Source organism: Bos grunniens, chromosome 3 (assembly GCF_055505025.1).
Source record: "Bos grunniens cultivar Pamir isolate PY7600 chromosome 3, Bosgru_T2T1.0, whole genome shotgun sequence".
In the NCBI taxonomy this organism is placed as follows: Eukaryota; Metazoa; Chordata; class Mammalia; order Artiodactyla; family Bovidae; genus Bos; species Bos grunniens.
In genome coordinates this window covers 98,491,614-98,507,886 of record NC_141167.1, presented here as the reverse complement: position 1 = coordinate 98,507,886, position 16,273 = coordinate 98,491,614, and the positions used below count along the sequence as shown (strand labels likewise).

General features: G+C 41.1%; 1 protein-coding gene across 14 annotated transcripts in view; it reads right to left on the bottom strand.

Annotated features, from left to right (window-relative positions):
* PDE4DIP (phosphodiesterase 4D interacting protein) overlaps positions 1-16,273 on the bottom strand; it is a 204,247-nt gene that overhangs the window by 95,646 nt on the left and 92,328 nt on the right. For all 14 annotated transcript variants that reach the window (XR_015160855.1, XR_015160856.1, XR_015160858.1 and 11 more), the window contains 3 exons: positions 14,403-14,526; positions 14,042-14,217; positions 8,856-8,973 (listed from right to left, as the gene is read on the bottom strand). Coding sequence is in view for 9 of the 14 variants with exons in the window: in XM_086392183.1 (XP_086248309.1) it covers positions 8,856-8,973; positions 14,042-14,217; positions 14,403-14,526 (418 nt within the window). In the remaining 5 variants the exon portion in view is untranslated. The remainder of the gene's footprint in view (positions 1-8,855; positions 8,974-14,041; positions 14,218-14,402; positions 14,527-16,273) is intronic.

Here is a 16,273-nt window from a genome sequence, read left to right as displayed (position 1 = left end):
CCATAGTAATATGTGTGTCATTTTGCCTTCTCCCCTTAGGCAGATAAGCTCCTTAAGAAGAGGAACCACACTTTACTCATCGTGTTATCTTCTGAGGTACTCCATTGGATGAATAAATAAATTGATGTCTATTATTTTTTTAATCTCTTATTAAAATCCTGTTTATTTCTCACAGACCAGAATCTTCACTGCCCACCCAGCCCCTTTCTTTGATTTTTTTTTCCTTTCTCCTCTGCCTTGTATTCTGTTTCCATCAGAGGTTTTCTTATCTTCCAATTAGATTGTAATCCCTAGAAGTCAGAGACTCACTGTATGTTTTTGTCTTCTCTTCCTTCACCTTACAGTACCTTGTGCATTGTAAGTGCTCAGGAAATAAAGTTGCAAAGAAACCCCTCATTTTTCCACCTCCTCTCCTGCTCTAACAGAACTATGATTGCCTTGGGTGATAAAGCCTGTTTCTGAGACACGTTACCGATGAAGGCTTGTCTGGAAGACACCGACATTAAATGATGATTTATAAATGAGTCTCTAGCTTCAATTTCATCAGCTTAAGAAGGGGATACTGAAAAACTGCTGTAAAAAAAAAAAATCTCTTTACATGAAGTTGGCTGGAGCTGCCTGAGCTGCTAATCCTTGAAAGGTTTTTAGTCTCTGCCTTGAGCATTTAGAGTGCATTCTTGCCTTAACCTTCTACACCAGATGTCTCCATGGTAACACTGGAATGTTAGCTATTTTAGGAAATCTGCCTCACTGCATGCAGTGATATTTACATTAGGTTCGAAACGAGGCATAAATGCGATGGCTCGAGTGGCTGCTGCTTTGTGTGAGGAGGAAGGTCCTGATGGCTTAATGGATGACTCCCCTACGTCTGTTGTCCTGTGTCATTTTTTAGGCCAACCATAGTGTAATCACACAATAAAAATGGTGTTTATATAATACTGGTGGGGGGGAATGCAGAGGAGAAAAAAAGAAACAAAGCAAGAATTTCTCCAGATATTCCTTTGCAAGGATATTCTCTCGTCTCCTGCCTTCATACCCTTCGGGTCTGATTTCATTTAAAAAGTTCTTTTAAATAAAGCTTCTACCATTCCGTAGAAAGCGGCTACCCTGATGGCTCAGCAGGTAAAGAATCCACCTGCAATGCAGGAGACGTGGATTCAATGCTAGGTCATGGAAGATCCCCTGGAAGAGTAAATGGCAACCCATTCTAGTATCCTTGCCTGAAAAATCCCATGGACACAGGAGTCTGGCAGGCTATAGTCCGAAGGGTCACAAAGAGTCGGATGCGACTGAACAGGCATATTGGATTCTGAAGAAGAGAATAATATCAATAACTAGAACAACTGACGGCTTTTGCCTGCAACTTTGTGGATACCTTCACTAAGGAAGAGAAAAACACTTTGTAAACTGCACTTTATTAGGTTTTCTGAGTCCCTAGTAAGAAAGATGTAGAGCAGTTGCCGTGGCCTGACAGCTCCATCACGAAGCTCCTGAGCAGGGTGGTCACAACATGCTGTTGATCTGAATGGACATGGAGCATTGAAAGCAAACGTGGAGTGTTGCCAATCCGTGGCATGTCAAGGTTGTGGCATTGTTGTTGTTGTTGTTCTATGGAGTTAATTATATAAAAGACGTTCATAACAATTCTCCAGGTACACTCCAGCTAAAATGGATGCTAATAAAGAATCCGCCTACCAAACTGGAGATGCGGGTTCAATCCCTGGGTTGGAAGGAAGGAAATGGCGACCCGCTCCAGTATTCTTGCCTGGAAAATCCCATGGACAGAGGAGCCTGGGGGGCTACAGTCGGTAGGGTTGCAAAGAGTTGGACACAATTTAGAGGCAACAACAACGCACAATGTTCTGGTGGAATGAAAAAGGCAAACAGCTAGAGGGATAGTAAAACAAATTAAATCAAATAATTTTTATCAAAACTGTCTTTCTTATTTGAGGAAGACTCTGAAGTAAACTTCAGAGATTTTTTCTCTGAAGCTCAGAGATTATTTCTCAGTCCAGACTTTCGTACTGGGATTACATGAGAAGTAAAATATTTATCTATGGGAGGAGGGGTAAGATGAGTGTCTTACATTTGAACAACTCAAACCTAGAAGTGTATGAGTTGTGAGCTGTCTTTCTTCTGAAGCCAAGGTGTGGAGTTCCCAATTGGGAGGGCTGGGAGGAGGTGGCGGAGAAGGCGATGGCACCCCACTCCAGTACTCTTGCCTGGAAATTCCCATGGACGGGGGAGCCTGGTAGGCTGCAGTCCATGGGGTTGCGAAGAGTCAGACACGACTGAGTGACTTCACTTTCATTTTTCACTTTCATGCATTGGAGAAGGAAATGGCAACCCACTCCAGTGTTCTTGCCTGGAGAATCCCAGGGATGGTGGAGCCTGGTGGGCTGCCGTCTATGGGGTCGCACAGAGTCGGACACGACTGAAGCGACTTGGCAGCAGCAGCAGCAGGGAGGAGGTGGAGGAAGTGAATCACTCCTCAGAACTCAAGCTCCTTTGTTCCCTAACATCTGTAAGGGGTTTTGGGGATGGCTTTGCTGGAGATGAAAAAATTCTTCAGTCTCTGTGGAGCAGGCCCAGAGCTTAGAAGTTTAACTTGTGCCTTTCACATAGTGGAGGTGTGGCTCCTGTGGTGACAGGAGGCATGGCAGATTACAGTTTGAGTATAATACAGTAGAACTAAGATGCTGTTATTGTTAGCAAACAAGGATAACACCTGCATCCAGGGCTTCAGTTCAGTTCAGTTCAGTCGCTCAGTCATGTCTGACTGTAATCCCATGAACTGCAGCACGCCAGGCCTCCCTGCCCATCACCAACTCCTGGAGTTTACCCAAACTCATGCCCATTGGGTCGGTGATGCCATCCAACCATCTCATCCTCTGTTGTCCCCTTCTCCTCCCGCCTTCAATCTTTCCAGCATCAGGGCTTGGGGTGTCACAAATAAGGAGTTGTCACACTTCACTATATAGGCAAAGTGCTCTATAACTGGTTTTATAATATTGTTTACTTTTATCTAATCCACAGAATGGGCTAGGTTGAAGCAGTTAATAGATGCACTGAACCATGATTTGCTATCCCAAGTGCATGCATGTCCAACTTTGTGTGACTCTATGGACTGTAGCCTGCCAGGCTCCTCTGTCCATGGAATTCTCTAGGCAAAAATACTGGAGTGGATTGCTGTTTCCTCCTCCAGGGAATCTTTCCAATCCAGGGACTGAACCAGCATCTCTTTTGACTCCTGCCTTGGCAGGCAGATTCTTTACCACTGAGGCACCTGGGAAATGACATCAGTGATCTGCTCAGTCAATCCTGCATCTCAACAACCACCAGGATTGTCTTTCTATAATGCCACTTCAAAGGCTTTTATTTCCTTTGCTTTTTTTTTTTTTTTTTAAATTTTTAGTTCTTCATTACCTAGAACAGCAGTCCCCAACCTTTCTGACACCTGGGGATAACTTCATGGAAGACAATTTTTCCATGGACTAGGGGTGGGGGGATGGTTTCATGATGATTCAACCTCATTACATTTATTGCACACTTTATTTCTAATCTAATTCTGCCACTGATCTGGTAGGAGGTATCATTCTGCAGCCCAGAGATTGGGAACCCCGCACCTAGAACATGAAGTCCTTTGCTTGACATTTATGGGACTTTCCGGCTATATATTCCATCATTCTTCAACACTTTTCGTATATTTGGTAATACCAATGACTCCCAATTCCTTGAGTGTGTTCCATACCATTGTACATATTGTTCCCGTGCCTAGAATGCCTTTCTCTTACTGTCTATCTAGGGACTCAGTCTTTAAGGCCCCAGCTTCAGGCTGACTTCCAAGTGAGGCTTTCTCTGACTTCCAAAGATAGAGATAATCCTTTCCTCTCTGGGTCCTCTTAGTACTATGAGTATATTTCTTATATTTCTCTCCATTTGTTATGCTGCATTTTAATACTTTGTTTATATGCCAATCACTTATTGGATTTTAAACCCTTTGAAGGCCAGGATGCCCAGACCAGTGGTTCTTATCAAGAAGCCATATCCTAGAATGCACTGAAAATTTGTGGGGCATTTCTTGTTTCAATGATGAGTGGGGCTAGAGGTACAACATAACTGGCAATAGGCAGGACAGAGCCTTGTCCCCAAATCTGAATGACTTTCAAATGTTCCACTGGGCACTAATGGAAATAATCAAATTGTTTATATAATCATCTGAATCTAGGACTTAGTTCTGTTGTATATAGGAACACAACGTTAATATACTCTGAATCTTCTATGAATTAAACTGATATGTAAATTAAAGGAGGATTATGTTAGTTCTTTTGGAGAAGGAAACGGCAACCCACTCCAGTGTTCTTGCCTGGAGAATCCCAGGGACGGGGGAGCCTGGTGGGCTGCCATCTATGGGGTCGCACAGAGTTGGCCCCGACTGAAGTGACTTAGCAGCACCAGCAGCATGTTAGTTCTTTATTGGAAATTTTACCAAGAGCTTTTCACCTTGACATTGCCACTTGCTGTTTTTGAATTGCCAATGTAATATACCTGCATTAGACTGTATTTGAAGCTGTGACTCCACATACAAGCATCTGCTTATTTCTTTATATCCTTTAATAGATCTGTGCCTTCAAATTTACATATTAATATGACCACTGGTTTATTATAAATTAATCTCTTTTTATGTTTCATGTAGTTCAGTATCTAATTTACTGGGTTGCTATGAGACTTAAATTGAGTTAAAATATGAGGTATTTAGAGGAGTAGCACCTGGCACACAGAAAATGCTACCATATATACTGATGTTATTACTATAGAAAAGTTGTTGAATATTCATTGATAAATATTTTAAATTATACTTGGAATAGGTATTAAGAAATCCTGTGACTACTTTTAGGTCTCAATATTATAATAATCTGAACCATTAGAATATAACTACATGATCCCAAGATGTTATAGAAAGTGCTTCAATATTTTTTTGTGTGTCTAGGAGACTAAAATGAGATTATGATTCTCTTTGTGACCAATTTACCCTGAAGGATTCACACTCTGCTGTGGTCTTCCTGGGGAGCAATAACACAAACTGGTAACTTTGAGTTTGGTCTTTGCCTATGAACCAGTTTTACTATGTGCAAGGGTAACAGGTCCAAAGGGATAACTGTGACCGTTAATCTCACAAATATGCTATATTTAATAATTTTATATTTGTCTTTAGTCAGACAAAGATAGGTGCAATGTGAGTCAAGTCTGCAATATCCGACTCGATGACTATGTCTTTTTTAGCTGCTACTCATTTTAAGAATAGCCTTACTCTCGTCCAGGTTGTTGACATGCGTAATGATAACAGTAGTTACCATGTTTTGAGCACTGTGGCGTGCTGCGATTCACGGGGTCGCAGAGTCGGACACGACTGAGCGACTGAACAACTGAACTGAACTGAGGCACTATAAACATATTATTTCTAATCCTTACAAAGACCTGTAATCATTACAGAGAAGGAAACTGTACTTGGAAGGGCTATGTAACTTATTCAGGGCCATTCATCTAAAAAGTGTTTATGTTGGAATCAAATGCCAAAACCTGAGCTCATTCTTTCATACCACTCTGCTTCCCTAATTAAAACTCAAGAGACTTCATATTAGAATTGGTTCTTGAAGGACCAAGATTATTTCTCTAAAAAGGACTTGACTGTATCCTTTCATTATGACAATCTGAACCACTTGAGCATGGCTAAATAGTCCCAAATATAGTCCCAAATTTCAAATTTCTTTCTGTTTAGGCCATAGAATGTAAGACAGAAACACTGTGACCAAAACATTGTTTTCTTTTGGAACCTGGACACACACTGAGAGAAGTTTTCAGAGGATTATCTGAATGCTCACTATAAAGCTGACTCTCTGGCCAGTCTTCTTTGGGCTGTTTAGAGATGATGATTGGGCTTCCCAGGTGGTTCAGTGGTAAAGAACCCATCCGCCTGCTAATGCAGGAGACTCGGGTTCAACTTCTGGGTCGGGAAGACCCCTTGGAGAAGGAAATGATAATATAAAATAATTCTATGTATACTGAGCAGCACTTGGTGCCAATTTATTTTTTCCTTCATAAGGCACACACCCAAAGGGAGTAACTAGAAAGTGAACTATGGGAGGCTTTCTCTCCTCCACATTTGAGAGGACCTACTGTCAGAGGCCCTCTATGGCAGAGCTTTCCATCTTGGGTATTCTGGACAACACCTAAAAAAGTGGCCCACCCCTGTGCTGAGATGTCATGCCGTCAGGTCTCAGGTGGTGGGTAGGTCAGAAGGTAGACACAGGTAATCACCTCTAACCATGACCAGCCTCAGTCACTTACTTCAGAGTAACAGAGACCCTCAATCAACTGGTCCCAGCAACATTAAAGAAGCATATCAAGTTAGTACAATTTATGTGACTTGATGTATTTCTTTTCTCTGCTCACCCAATGTTATTATCCTCTAGACACTGTACTTAACTTATTCTAAGCATTCCTTTAGGATAGATTGGTAAATAATTTAGTCTCTTTGAAATTATAATTTTTCTGTTCAAGTCTGTTTTAAAAACTGATACCAACTCAATTCCCCTTATTAGCATTCAAATATTGAACTACATATACTCATTTCAGTGCTTATATAAATATGTGTACATAAATATATCACATCAATGTGTCTGTAAATATAAAACTAGAACAATGAGAGTGATTTTATTACAGAATTTACATGAGTATTTTTCTTTGAAAGTGCTTATCTTGGGGACTACACACTTTCCCCAGTGATGCTGAACTCAGAATGTCAAAATTATAAGGATCCTTTGGAGATTATTTGGGCTAATTTTTCCCATTTTACACATATGGAGGCTGAGAAGTGATGTATCCATAGAAGTGACTATCCATAGTTAATAAAGAAAGAATCGGGACAGAAATACAATTCTTCTAATTTCCAACCAAGTTATTTCAAATTTTAAAATGTTGTGAGTATGGAACAGTCTTATGGACTCTGTGGGAGAGGGAGAGGGTGGGAAGATTTGGGAGAATGGCATTGAAACATGTAAAATATCACGTATGAAACGAGATGCCAGTCCAGGTTCAATGCACGATACTGGATGCTTGGGGCTAGTGCACTGGGACGACCCAGAGGGATGGTATGGGGAGGGAGGAGGGAGGAGGGTTCAGGATGGGAAGCACATGTATACCTGTGATGGATTCATTTTGATATTTGGCAAAACTAATACAATTATGTAAAGTTTAAAAATAAAATAAAATTTAAAAAAATGTTGTGGGATCTTCCATATATTTCAATATATATGCTGCAAAAAGCCTATGAACTTTAATTTTTACTCATATCTATGAAATTACATGTATGCACATCATTTTCTGAGTTTGTTAACCAGAGCTTTCCAACCAAAATGGATTTAGAGTCCAAGGGGTTGATAGTGCAGTCAAGATAGTGATTTCTTCTGCCCTCATTGTGGTCTAAACACCCAGGCTGGCCACTTTCAAGTGAGAGGTTCCATTCATTTCTGCCGCCTCTTATAAATATTATCATTTGCTACTATTTAAAACTATAATTAATGAATAAATTTATTGCAGGGTCTCAAGTTTAAAAACTGTATTTCTTTTATACTGGTCATAGCTATTGAAAACATTTTTTTGCTTATTTGAATTTTCAGATTTTATTTTATGTAATTGCTATTTATGACTTGAGTAATAAAAAAGAACAGTTGATAACGAGAAAAATGAGAAAAAGTCACTTAAGCAACTTGATTATGTTGTAAATCATTTCATTTTCTACATGTTTATTATTATTAGCTATTTTTTGTCATGATATGGGAAAGGTGGAAAACACTGCTTTATACACATTGTTAGCCCTACTCTTTTTAACCTGATTCCAACCTTTGTATATGTGACCAATAAATTAAATTGCACATTTTGCTTCATCATTGATCTAAGATTTGTAAGAATACCTAGTAATTATTTATGTTGCTTGAGCAGAGATGGATCCTAGGGTTCCTTCATAAAGTATATTTTTAGTAAATTAAAAGTTGAATGAAGAAGAGGAGCTCCTTCTGAGGTAACCTCCAAGAACCACCATACAGATGAATGCAATTACTTTCACAGCGGTGAGGGTTCTTTGCTCAATATTAAAACCACGATGCATTCTCTATTGCTATACATCACTCAGCGTGGCAGGCAGAATCCTGAGACGGCCCCTGTGATCATCACCTCCTTGTATCCACACCTTTGTATAATCCCCACTCCTTGAATGTGGGGAGACCTGTAACTTGCTTCTAACCAACAGAAAATGGCAAAGGTGAGGGATATCGCTACATAGTTATGCAATGTTATATGGCAAAAGTGAAGGGGTGTGGCAGATGTAATTAAGATCCCTACTCAGTTGACTTTAAGTTAACCAAAAGGGATAGTACACTGATGGCTGGACTTAATCAGGTGAACCCCTTAAAAGAGTGTCGAGAAGTAAGAGACTGTCTCTCTCCACTGCTGCTGTGAAGAAACTAGCTGCCATAACTTCTACAGTCGCACAACCATATTCTTCCAACAACTTGAGGGAGCTTAGAAGTGGATCCTTCCCTAAGTGAGCCTCTGGCTGAGAAAGCAGCCCAGCTGACACCTTGATTTCAGACTTGTGAGACCCTGAGCAGAAAAGTCAGCTAAGTCATGCCTGGACTCTTGACCCACAGAAACTCTGGAGTAATAAATACATGTTGTTTTGAACCACTGAGTGCAGTAATTGCTTACATAGCAATAAACACTAACACATTTATATGTAAAGCTGGGCTCCCAAAAGCATGAAGCAGGTGCCTCAGGAAGTACAGCCCAAACCTCACCTGCACTTCCATGTCAGCTGGCTCCTCCAACAGACGTAGCAGTTGTTGTTTCTCTTGAGACAGCTGCTCTACAAGTTTCTCCTGTGCAGTCAGGCTTTGACTCAGTTCTTCAATTTTTCTGGAGCAAAGGAAAAGTAAGAACAACAATTACGGTCATGATACATTACTAACTTTATTTTTCAGCCCACTCCAAAGATAGCATGGTCTGGTACAGTCAGTTTTTACCTTTTTAAAATCATTGAACTCTTTGATACTTTTCTTCAGTAAGCCATGCATTCTCTGCCCCAGCCCCGCAACGTATACACAAATGAGTTTTTTGCTTACATTGTTATAATGTAAGTAAGGTTCATAGACCTCCTGAAACCAATCCATGGATCTATAGACCATAAGTATAAAACTCTTAGAAGTTGTGGATCTTTTTATTTGTTATTGTTGTTGCAGTTAAAAAACAACTATCAAGTAACCATTATGTATATGGGCTTCCCAGGGACACGGTGGTAAAGAATCCACCTGCCAATGCAGGAGACAAGAGATGTGGGTTCGATCCCTGGGTAAGGAAGATCCCCTGGAGGAGGAAATGGCAACCCACTCCAGTATTCTTGCCTGAAGAATCCCTGAAGAGGAGCCTGGTGGGCTACAGTCGATGGGGTCGAAAAAGAGTCAGACATGACTAGGCACACATATACACATTATGTATATAATTCAATGCGTCCCCAATGTACTGGTGATATAAAGTTGGAAAACACACAATCTCTACAGAAAGTTAAACTTTTTTTGGTGTGTGTGCCAAGAGTCTTGGGAATAGGGAGTCACAGATATATCAACAGATAGACTACAGTAAGTGCTACCCTACCAGAGGTATGAACCAAATAGTACAGTGAGTATTGTCATGCAGCTACAGGAAGAAAGATAAAGAAGTCATTCATTTGACTTGGAGGAGCCTGAGGGAAGCTCAGGAGAAGAGATTTTGAAGACTGGATTGTTTTATAGGCTCAGAGGAAGAAGTTTAAATAAAGGAATGAAGGTATGAAGATACAAGATATATGGGGAAGAGTTACTGGCAGGGAAAAGGCTGGTGGGAAGAGACAATGGCTAGAGAAGAGGCTGGAAATTCAGACCAGAATTCAGTTGTCAAAGACTGCATGCTGTGCTGATGTATATAAACCCAGGTTCAAATCAACAGTTTTGTGCAAGGCGTATCTTGCTGTTTCTCTGTGTGTAAGTCTGAGTACTAGAGATACCTGTCCTTGGAAAACATGCTGGTAATAGATGTAAAATTTCCGATTGTGATTATTATTCCTGTGTGTGTGGCTTCCCAGGTGGCTCAGTGGTAAAGAATCTGCCTGCCAATGCAGGACATGCAGGAGATGCAGGTGTGATCCCTGGGTCAGGAAGATCCTCTGGAAAAGGGAATGGCAACCCACCCCAGTATTCTTGCCTGGAGAATCCCATGGACAGAGGAGCCTGGCGGGCTACAGTCCCAGGGGTCACAACTGAGCATGCATGCAACACAGCATATGTTAAGACGGTGACAGCACCTTGGCAGGAAAATGGTATGGCCAAAAGGTTACGGGCACCAGAAAGTCAAGTAGGAATCTCATAGACAAATTATAAATTAATTTAAGGTATGAGCATCAGCTTAGACTTGGGGATGAGAAAGGACTTTTAAAATTTAAAAATGTATATGAATGTAAGTTGCAATGATAGTTATGATGACGAATGTGGACTTCCTATTAACTTCCCCATGGTATCTGTGCTAGAACATCTCTACTTTTCTCAAGCCTCAGACCTCACTATTCCCTTTGACCCTCAGTCTCTACAGATGATCTACTTTCCTACTTTACAAAGTTATTCAAGGCCATCTGACATGAACTCCCTCAATTTGTTAGGTACGTCTGTCTTTTTTTTTTCCTTTTGGTTTGACAAGTGTTCACTGGAATACAGAGATAGGACAGAGTCTCAGGTAATCTAGCAGAGAAGATCTGAAGGAAAATACGACAATGCACAGAAGACTGTGCACTGATGGCTGTGTATACAAAACAAGGACTTCCCAGGCGGCGCAGTGCTGAAGAATCCACTTGCCAATGCAGGAGACACAGGAGATGCAGGTTTGACCCCCGGGTCAGGAAGATGCCCTGGAGTAGGAAATAACAACCCACTCCAGTATTCTTGCCTGGAAAATTCCATGGACAGAGCAGCCTGGAGGGTTACTGTCTATGGAGTCACAAAGAGTAGGACATGAATTAGTGACTGAGCATGTACGCATACAAAACAAGAATATAAATACTTAATTCTGTCACAAAAGCCTTCACAGAAGTAAGCACTGATGCCTTCAAGAGTTTTGAAGAATGAACAAGAGTTCACCAGGAGGGGAAAACACAGATGTTTCCCCACAAAGGAAGAGCATGAACAAAATTCTGGGTACCTGACATAGCACTGTATGCTTCTGGAGGTGGTGTGCCTTCAGGGTCTGGATTCCAGCAAAGCCTGAAGCCATGTTACATAACTCTCTAAATGACAATTTCTTCCTTTATAAAATATAATAATCCCTATCTTATGGGATTGTTAACTTTATGAGAGAACTAAACTTTATGGGAGAATTAAACAAGAATATAAAGGACTCAGCTCAGTTATATAGTAAGAGCCCAGCAAACCTTAGTCATCATTATTATTACTAGTCTGCTGCTGCTAAGTCGCTTCAGTCATGTCTGACTCTGTGCGACCCCATAGACGGCAGCTCACCAGGCTCCCCCGTCCCTGGGATTCTCCAGGCAAGAACACTGGAGTGGGTTGCCATTTCCTTCTCCAATGCATGAAAGTGAAAAGTGAAAGTGAAGTCATTCAGTCGTGTCCGACTCTTAGTGACCCCATGGACTGCAGCCCACCAGGCCCTCCGTCCATGGGATTTTCCAGGCAAGAGTACTGGAGTGGGGTGCCATTGCCTACTAGTCTAGAATCAGTGAAATGTGAAGGAGTCATGGTAGGGGATGAGTCTGGGGGAAATCAGGGGTCAGAACATAACAGGCTTTGATGGCCACACTAAGAACAGATCTTACTTCCTAAAGATGTTGGGAACTTTCCAAACGGCTCTGCAATAATATGATCAGATTTGTGTCTCAAAAAGATCACACTGGTCATCGGTCACTGTGTGTACACTGTGTGTTTTTCACCTATCCAGTTAAAAACCACTTACGGCTTTTTATGCCACCGTAGTATCATGCATTGAAGAGGCTAAATATTTGTCAATTTCATTTCAAAACTGCTCTGAATTGTTAGATTGGGATGAAATGGAGAAGGGCAGGACCAGAAGAGAACATTTAAGAAGTTGCTCCAATAACCAAGACACAGCCCTGCCCTCAACAATTGCCCACTTACATTTATGAGAAAATTCAAGTTCCTTTTAAATACAAAGCCAGCACAGTCAGATGCCCTTTTCCAAATACAGCTTACCTCTCACTGGTCTTTCCCAGACCCTCCACTCTGGTCCTGTAGAACTAATTCTTTGTCCTGAAATATGCCTGTCCCTGAGTCTCCCCTCAGTGGTGTTTCCTCCTGCACAGGACCTTTCCCCTCCCTAACCACTTCTTACATTGTTTCTTTCAACTCCTATTCACTCTTCAAAATCCACCTCAGATTTCACCTCCTCCAGGAAACTTTTTCTTTCGTTTTTTTTTTTTTTTAATGTATCCTGGAAATGTTCTAGGGTTCCATCTGTTTTATTTTTAATTTAATTTAATTTTTTAACTTTACAATATTGTATTGGTTTTGCCATATATCAACATGAATCCGCCACAGGTATACACATGTTCCCCATCATGAACCCTCCTCCCTCCTCCCTCCCCATACCATCCCTCTGGGTCGTTCCAGTGCACCAGCCCCAAGCATCCAGTATCATGCATCGAACCTGGACTGGCGACTCGTTTCATATATGATATTATATATGTTTCAATGCCATTCTCCCAAATCATCCCACCCTCTCCCTCTCTCACAGAGTCCAAAAGACTGTTCTATACATCAGTGTCTCTTTTGCTGTCTCGTATACAGGGTTATTGTTACCATCTTTCTAAATTCCATATATATGTGTTAGTATACCGTATTGGTGTTTTTCTTTCTGGCTTACTTCACTCTGTATAATAGGCTCCAGTTTCATCCACCTCATTAGAACTGATTCAAATGTATTCTTTTTAATGGCTAATACTCCATTGTGTATATGTACCACAGCTTTCTTATCCATTCATCTGCTGATGGACATCTAGGTTGCTTCCATGTCCTGGCTATTATAAACAGTGCTGCAATGAACATTGGGGTACATGTGTCTCTTTCAATTCTGGTTTCCTCAGTGTGTATGCCCAGCAGTGGGATTGCTGGGTCATAAGGCAGTTGTAGTTCCAGTTTTTTAAGGAATCTCCACACTGTTCTCCATAGTGGCTGTATTAGTTTGCATTCCCACCAACAGTATAAGAGGGTTCCCTTTTCTCCACACCCTCTCCAGCATTTATTGCTTGTAGACTTTTGTATCGCAGCCATTCTGACTGGCATGAAATGGTACCTCATAGTGGTTTTGATTTGCATTTCTCTGATAATGAGTGATGTTGAGCATCTTTTCATGTGTTTGTTAGCCATCTGTATGTCTTCTTTGGAGAAATGTCTATTTAGTTCTTTGGCCCATTTTTTTATTGGGTCATTTATTTTTCTGCAATTGAGCTGTAGGAGTTGCTTGTATTCCAGTGGCACCCTGCTCTTGAGTAGATGACAATCCTATACACCCCAGAGTATCCCATGTTACTCCTACTAGAGAACTTATTAATAATGTATAACATGTGTCTTGATGACAGGAAATGGGTCTTTCATCTCTGTAACCTGAGTGCTTAGTCCTTTGTCTGGCATACAGCAGGTGCTCAATCCATGTGAATAAGTGATCATGTCTCTTGTTCACTATCATTTGACCATTGTTCTACTTACACCTACTTAAATCTCCTGATTGCCAGCAAGTCAGTTCTGTTAATGGATACCATTAAAGACTCAACCCTAAAGAGAGATTCTTTACTTAGGGGAGCCATAAAGTCTTGGAAATGGTGAAGGCCCACCGTAAGTCCTTAAAAGGCAACAGTGTAGCTGCCATATACTCTCACAGGCTTGAAAACAGACGAAAGACAAGTAGCAAATACAGTACCAAAGGTACCTACTTGTCCCTCTGGGCCAGGGTCTCAGTGTACTGGTCAGATTTGACCCGGTCTCCTGGTACATCTTCCCTCTCCTTGGTGACTCCCTTCAGTTTCTCTGAGAGCTCCAGGTTACACTCTTTCTCTGCTTCCACCAGAGCCGCCATCCGTGCGGCTTCATTTTTTGCTAGTCTGGACTCCTGCAAGGAGGCACAAAAAAGAATGAAAACCAAGCAGCTGCAGAGCCCCCACCTAGGTTAGGAGCCCTGAAACACAGGGACACTTAAGGACCTTAGGAAGGAAAGTAGAGAGGGAAAAGGTGAAGGCCAGGAGGCAGAGCAGTCAGGAAAGAGGTAAAAGGGGACCCGTAGCTGGGGATACTCACCTCTTGCAGAAGCTGGATCTTATTCTCCAGGAGCTCGTAAACATGCTCCGTCTCCTGCTGTCTCTCCTCAAACTGGCGCCGGAGCTCAGCTTCATTATGGCTGTTGATATTCTCTGCATCAGCGCTAAAACCACAGAACATCAGCCAGTCACAGCCAGCTATATAACTTAGCAAGTGGACCCACTCAGGCTGTTTCAGTAATTCTGAATCACACTGGTGAGAAGAAATTATTTGTGGAACAGCAATTATTCGTGGAACTGCTCATTCCAACTTTTCAGATAATCTTTTAGGAACTCTAATTTGTATTGCTTGTCAATCAGAATATAATACTTGACACCCAAGAAGCTTCACTACTGCTACAGCTTTAAGAGGAAAAGCTTTCAGTTGAAAGGCAGGCAGTCATCAAATGGCTTAGAACTCAGCATCCATGTTCACTGCCACCTGTCCCTGGACTTTTCCATTTGGACTGCTCTCCCAGAGTCCTTTGCTCATTCCTTGATTTCTTGCTATTTGAATTTAGAGTGTTCCTTCCATTTAGGTTGCTGGAACAGAATATCCATTTGGACAGCCATAGAAAGGCTCTTGTCCTTTCTAGCCAGTAACCTGTAGACTGTCCTGAGTCTGGGCTACCTACCCAGAGTTCTATCCAGTTTCCCCATGGTCCCATGCAGAAAGTGGACATTTAATCTATGGAAGATCAGGGTTCTGGGCCAGCTTTGCTTCTCTGATGTCCTCAGGAATGAATGTCCAGGCACTAGCACGAAGCGGGTAAGGTGTCACCAGCTTATTTATAGCTGACAACAGCTGCCCTTAGATGTCTGAGGATTAGTGAAGGCAGTATCAGGTGCTGAATGATCTTAATTCCGGTTTGATTTTATTCCTGTTTTAAGCCATTTGTTGAGAACCACTGACCATCTTCTTGTTTTCAGGGTAGAGAGAACAATACTGAACCTTCACAGGCTCATGATAAATCAAAGGTGCTCTGTCCAAGCCCAGGAGTATTTTAATATTAGGCCCAAGAGGTTGTGTCCATGGCGACTAAATGGAGCTTCCTTAAAGATTATAGAATTCCTTGGTCGAAGTGGACACTACTCAGCACTGTCCTGGAAACTATATTTATCTTGAGTTCATGTCATTATACAGCCTTTTGGGAATAGAAGGGTCTTTGTTGTACAAGTGATACCAGTCAAGAGAATAACCTAAGAACCCCCCTAAATAGGCAGACCTCAGGAATAATCAACTTTTACTTTGACTCCATATTCCTTGATAAATGTAATAGACAACAGCAAAGTACAATATCGTAAGATTGAAGTTACACATTTTCTGAGTAACTCAGTTAGCCAGGAATGCCTGATTTAATAGGCTACAGCTGTTGTGAAGGCAGAAGTGCCTTGAACTTGATGCCAGACGTTGTGGGTTCTGCCACTCATCTGCAAAGACTTTAACACTCTGTACCTTAGCTTTCTCATTTCTAAAAATAGGATAGTGCCACCTAATAAAAGGCTGAAATGATAATTAAAAATACACTATACAAATCTCAAAATTTATAACTCAATTGGTATTTCACATTTTCCTAAAATCTATAAGCTCATTTAATGCCTTAGTAAGTAATTGAGTAATATCAGCATACTGTGTACAGCTGAGTCTAGTTTGAGTATTCTAATATTACTGGACTATCACTCTATTAATTAAGTATCAAGAAATACTGTAGAGATAGAAGGAATGCCAGATCAGATTGAATATATACTGATTCTAGGACATAATCTGAAAATTTTTAGTAAAAATTTCAGTAACATTTGTCATTTAAAACTAAGGGGTTTTTAATTATAAAAGTAACCATGCTAATAATATTGGTATATAAAAATAATCAA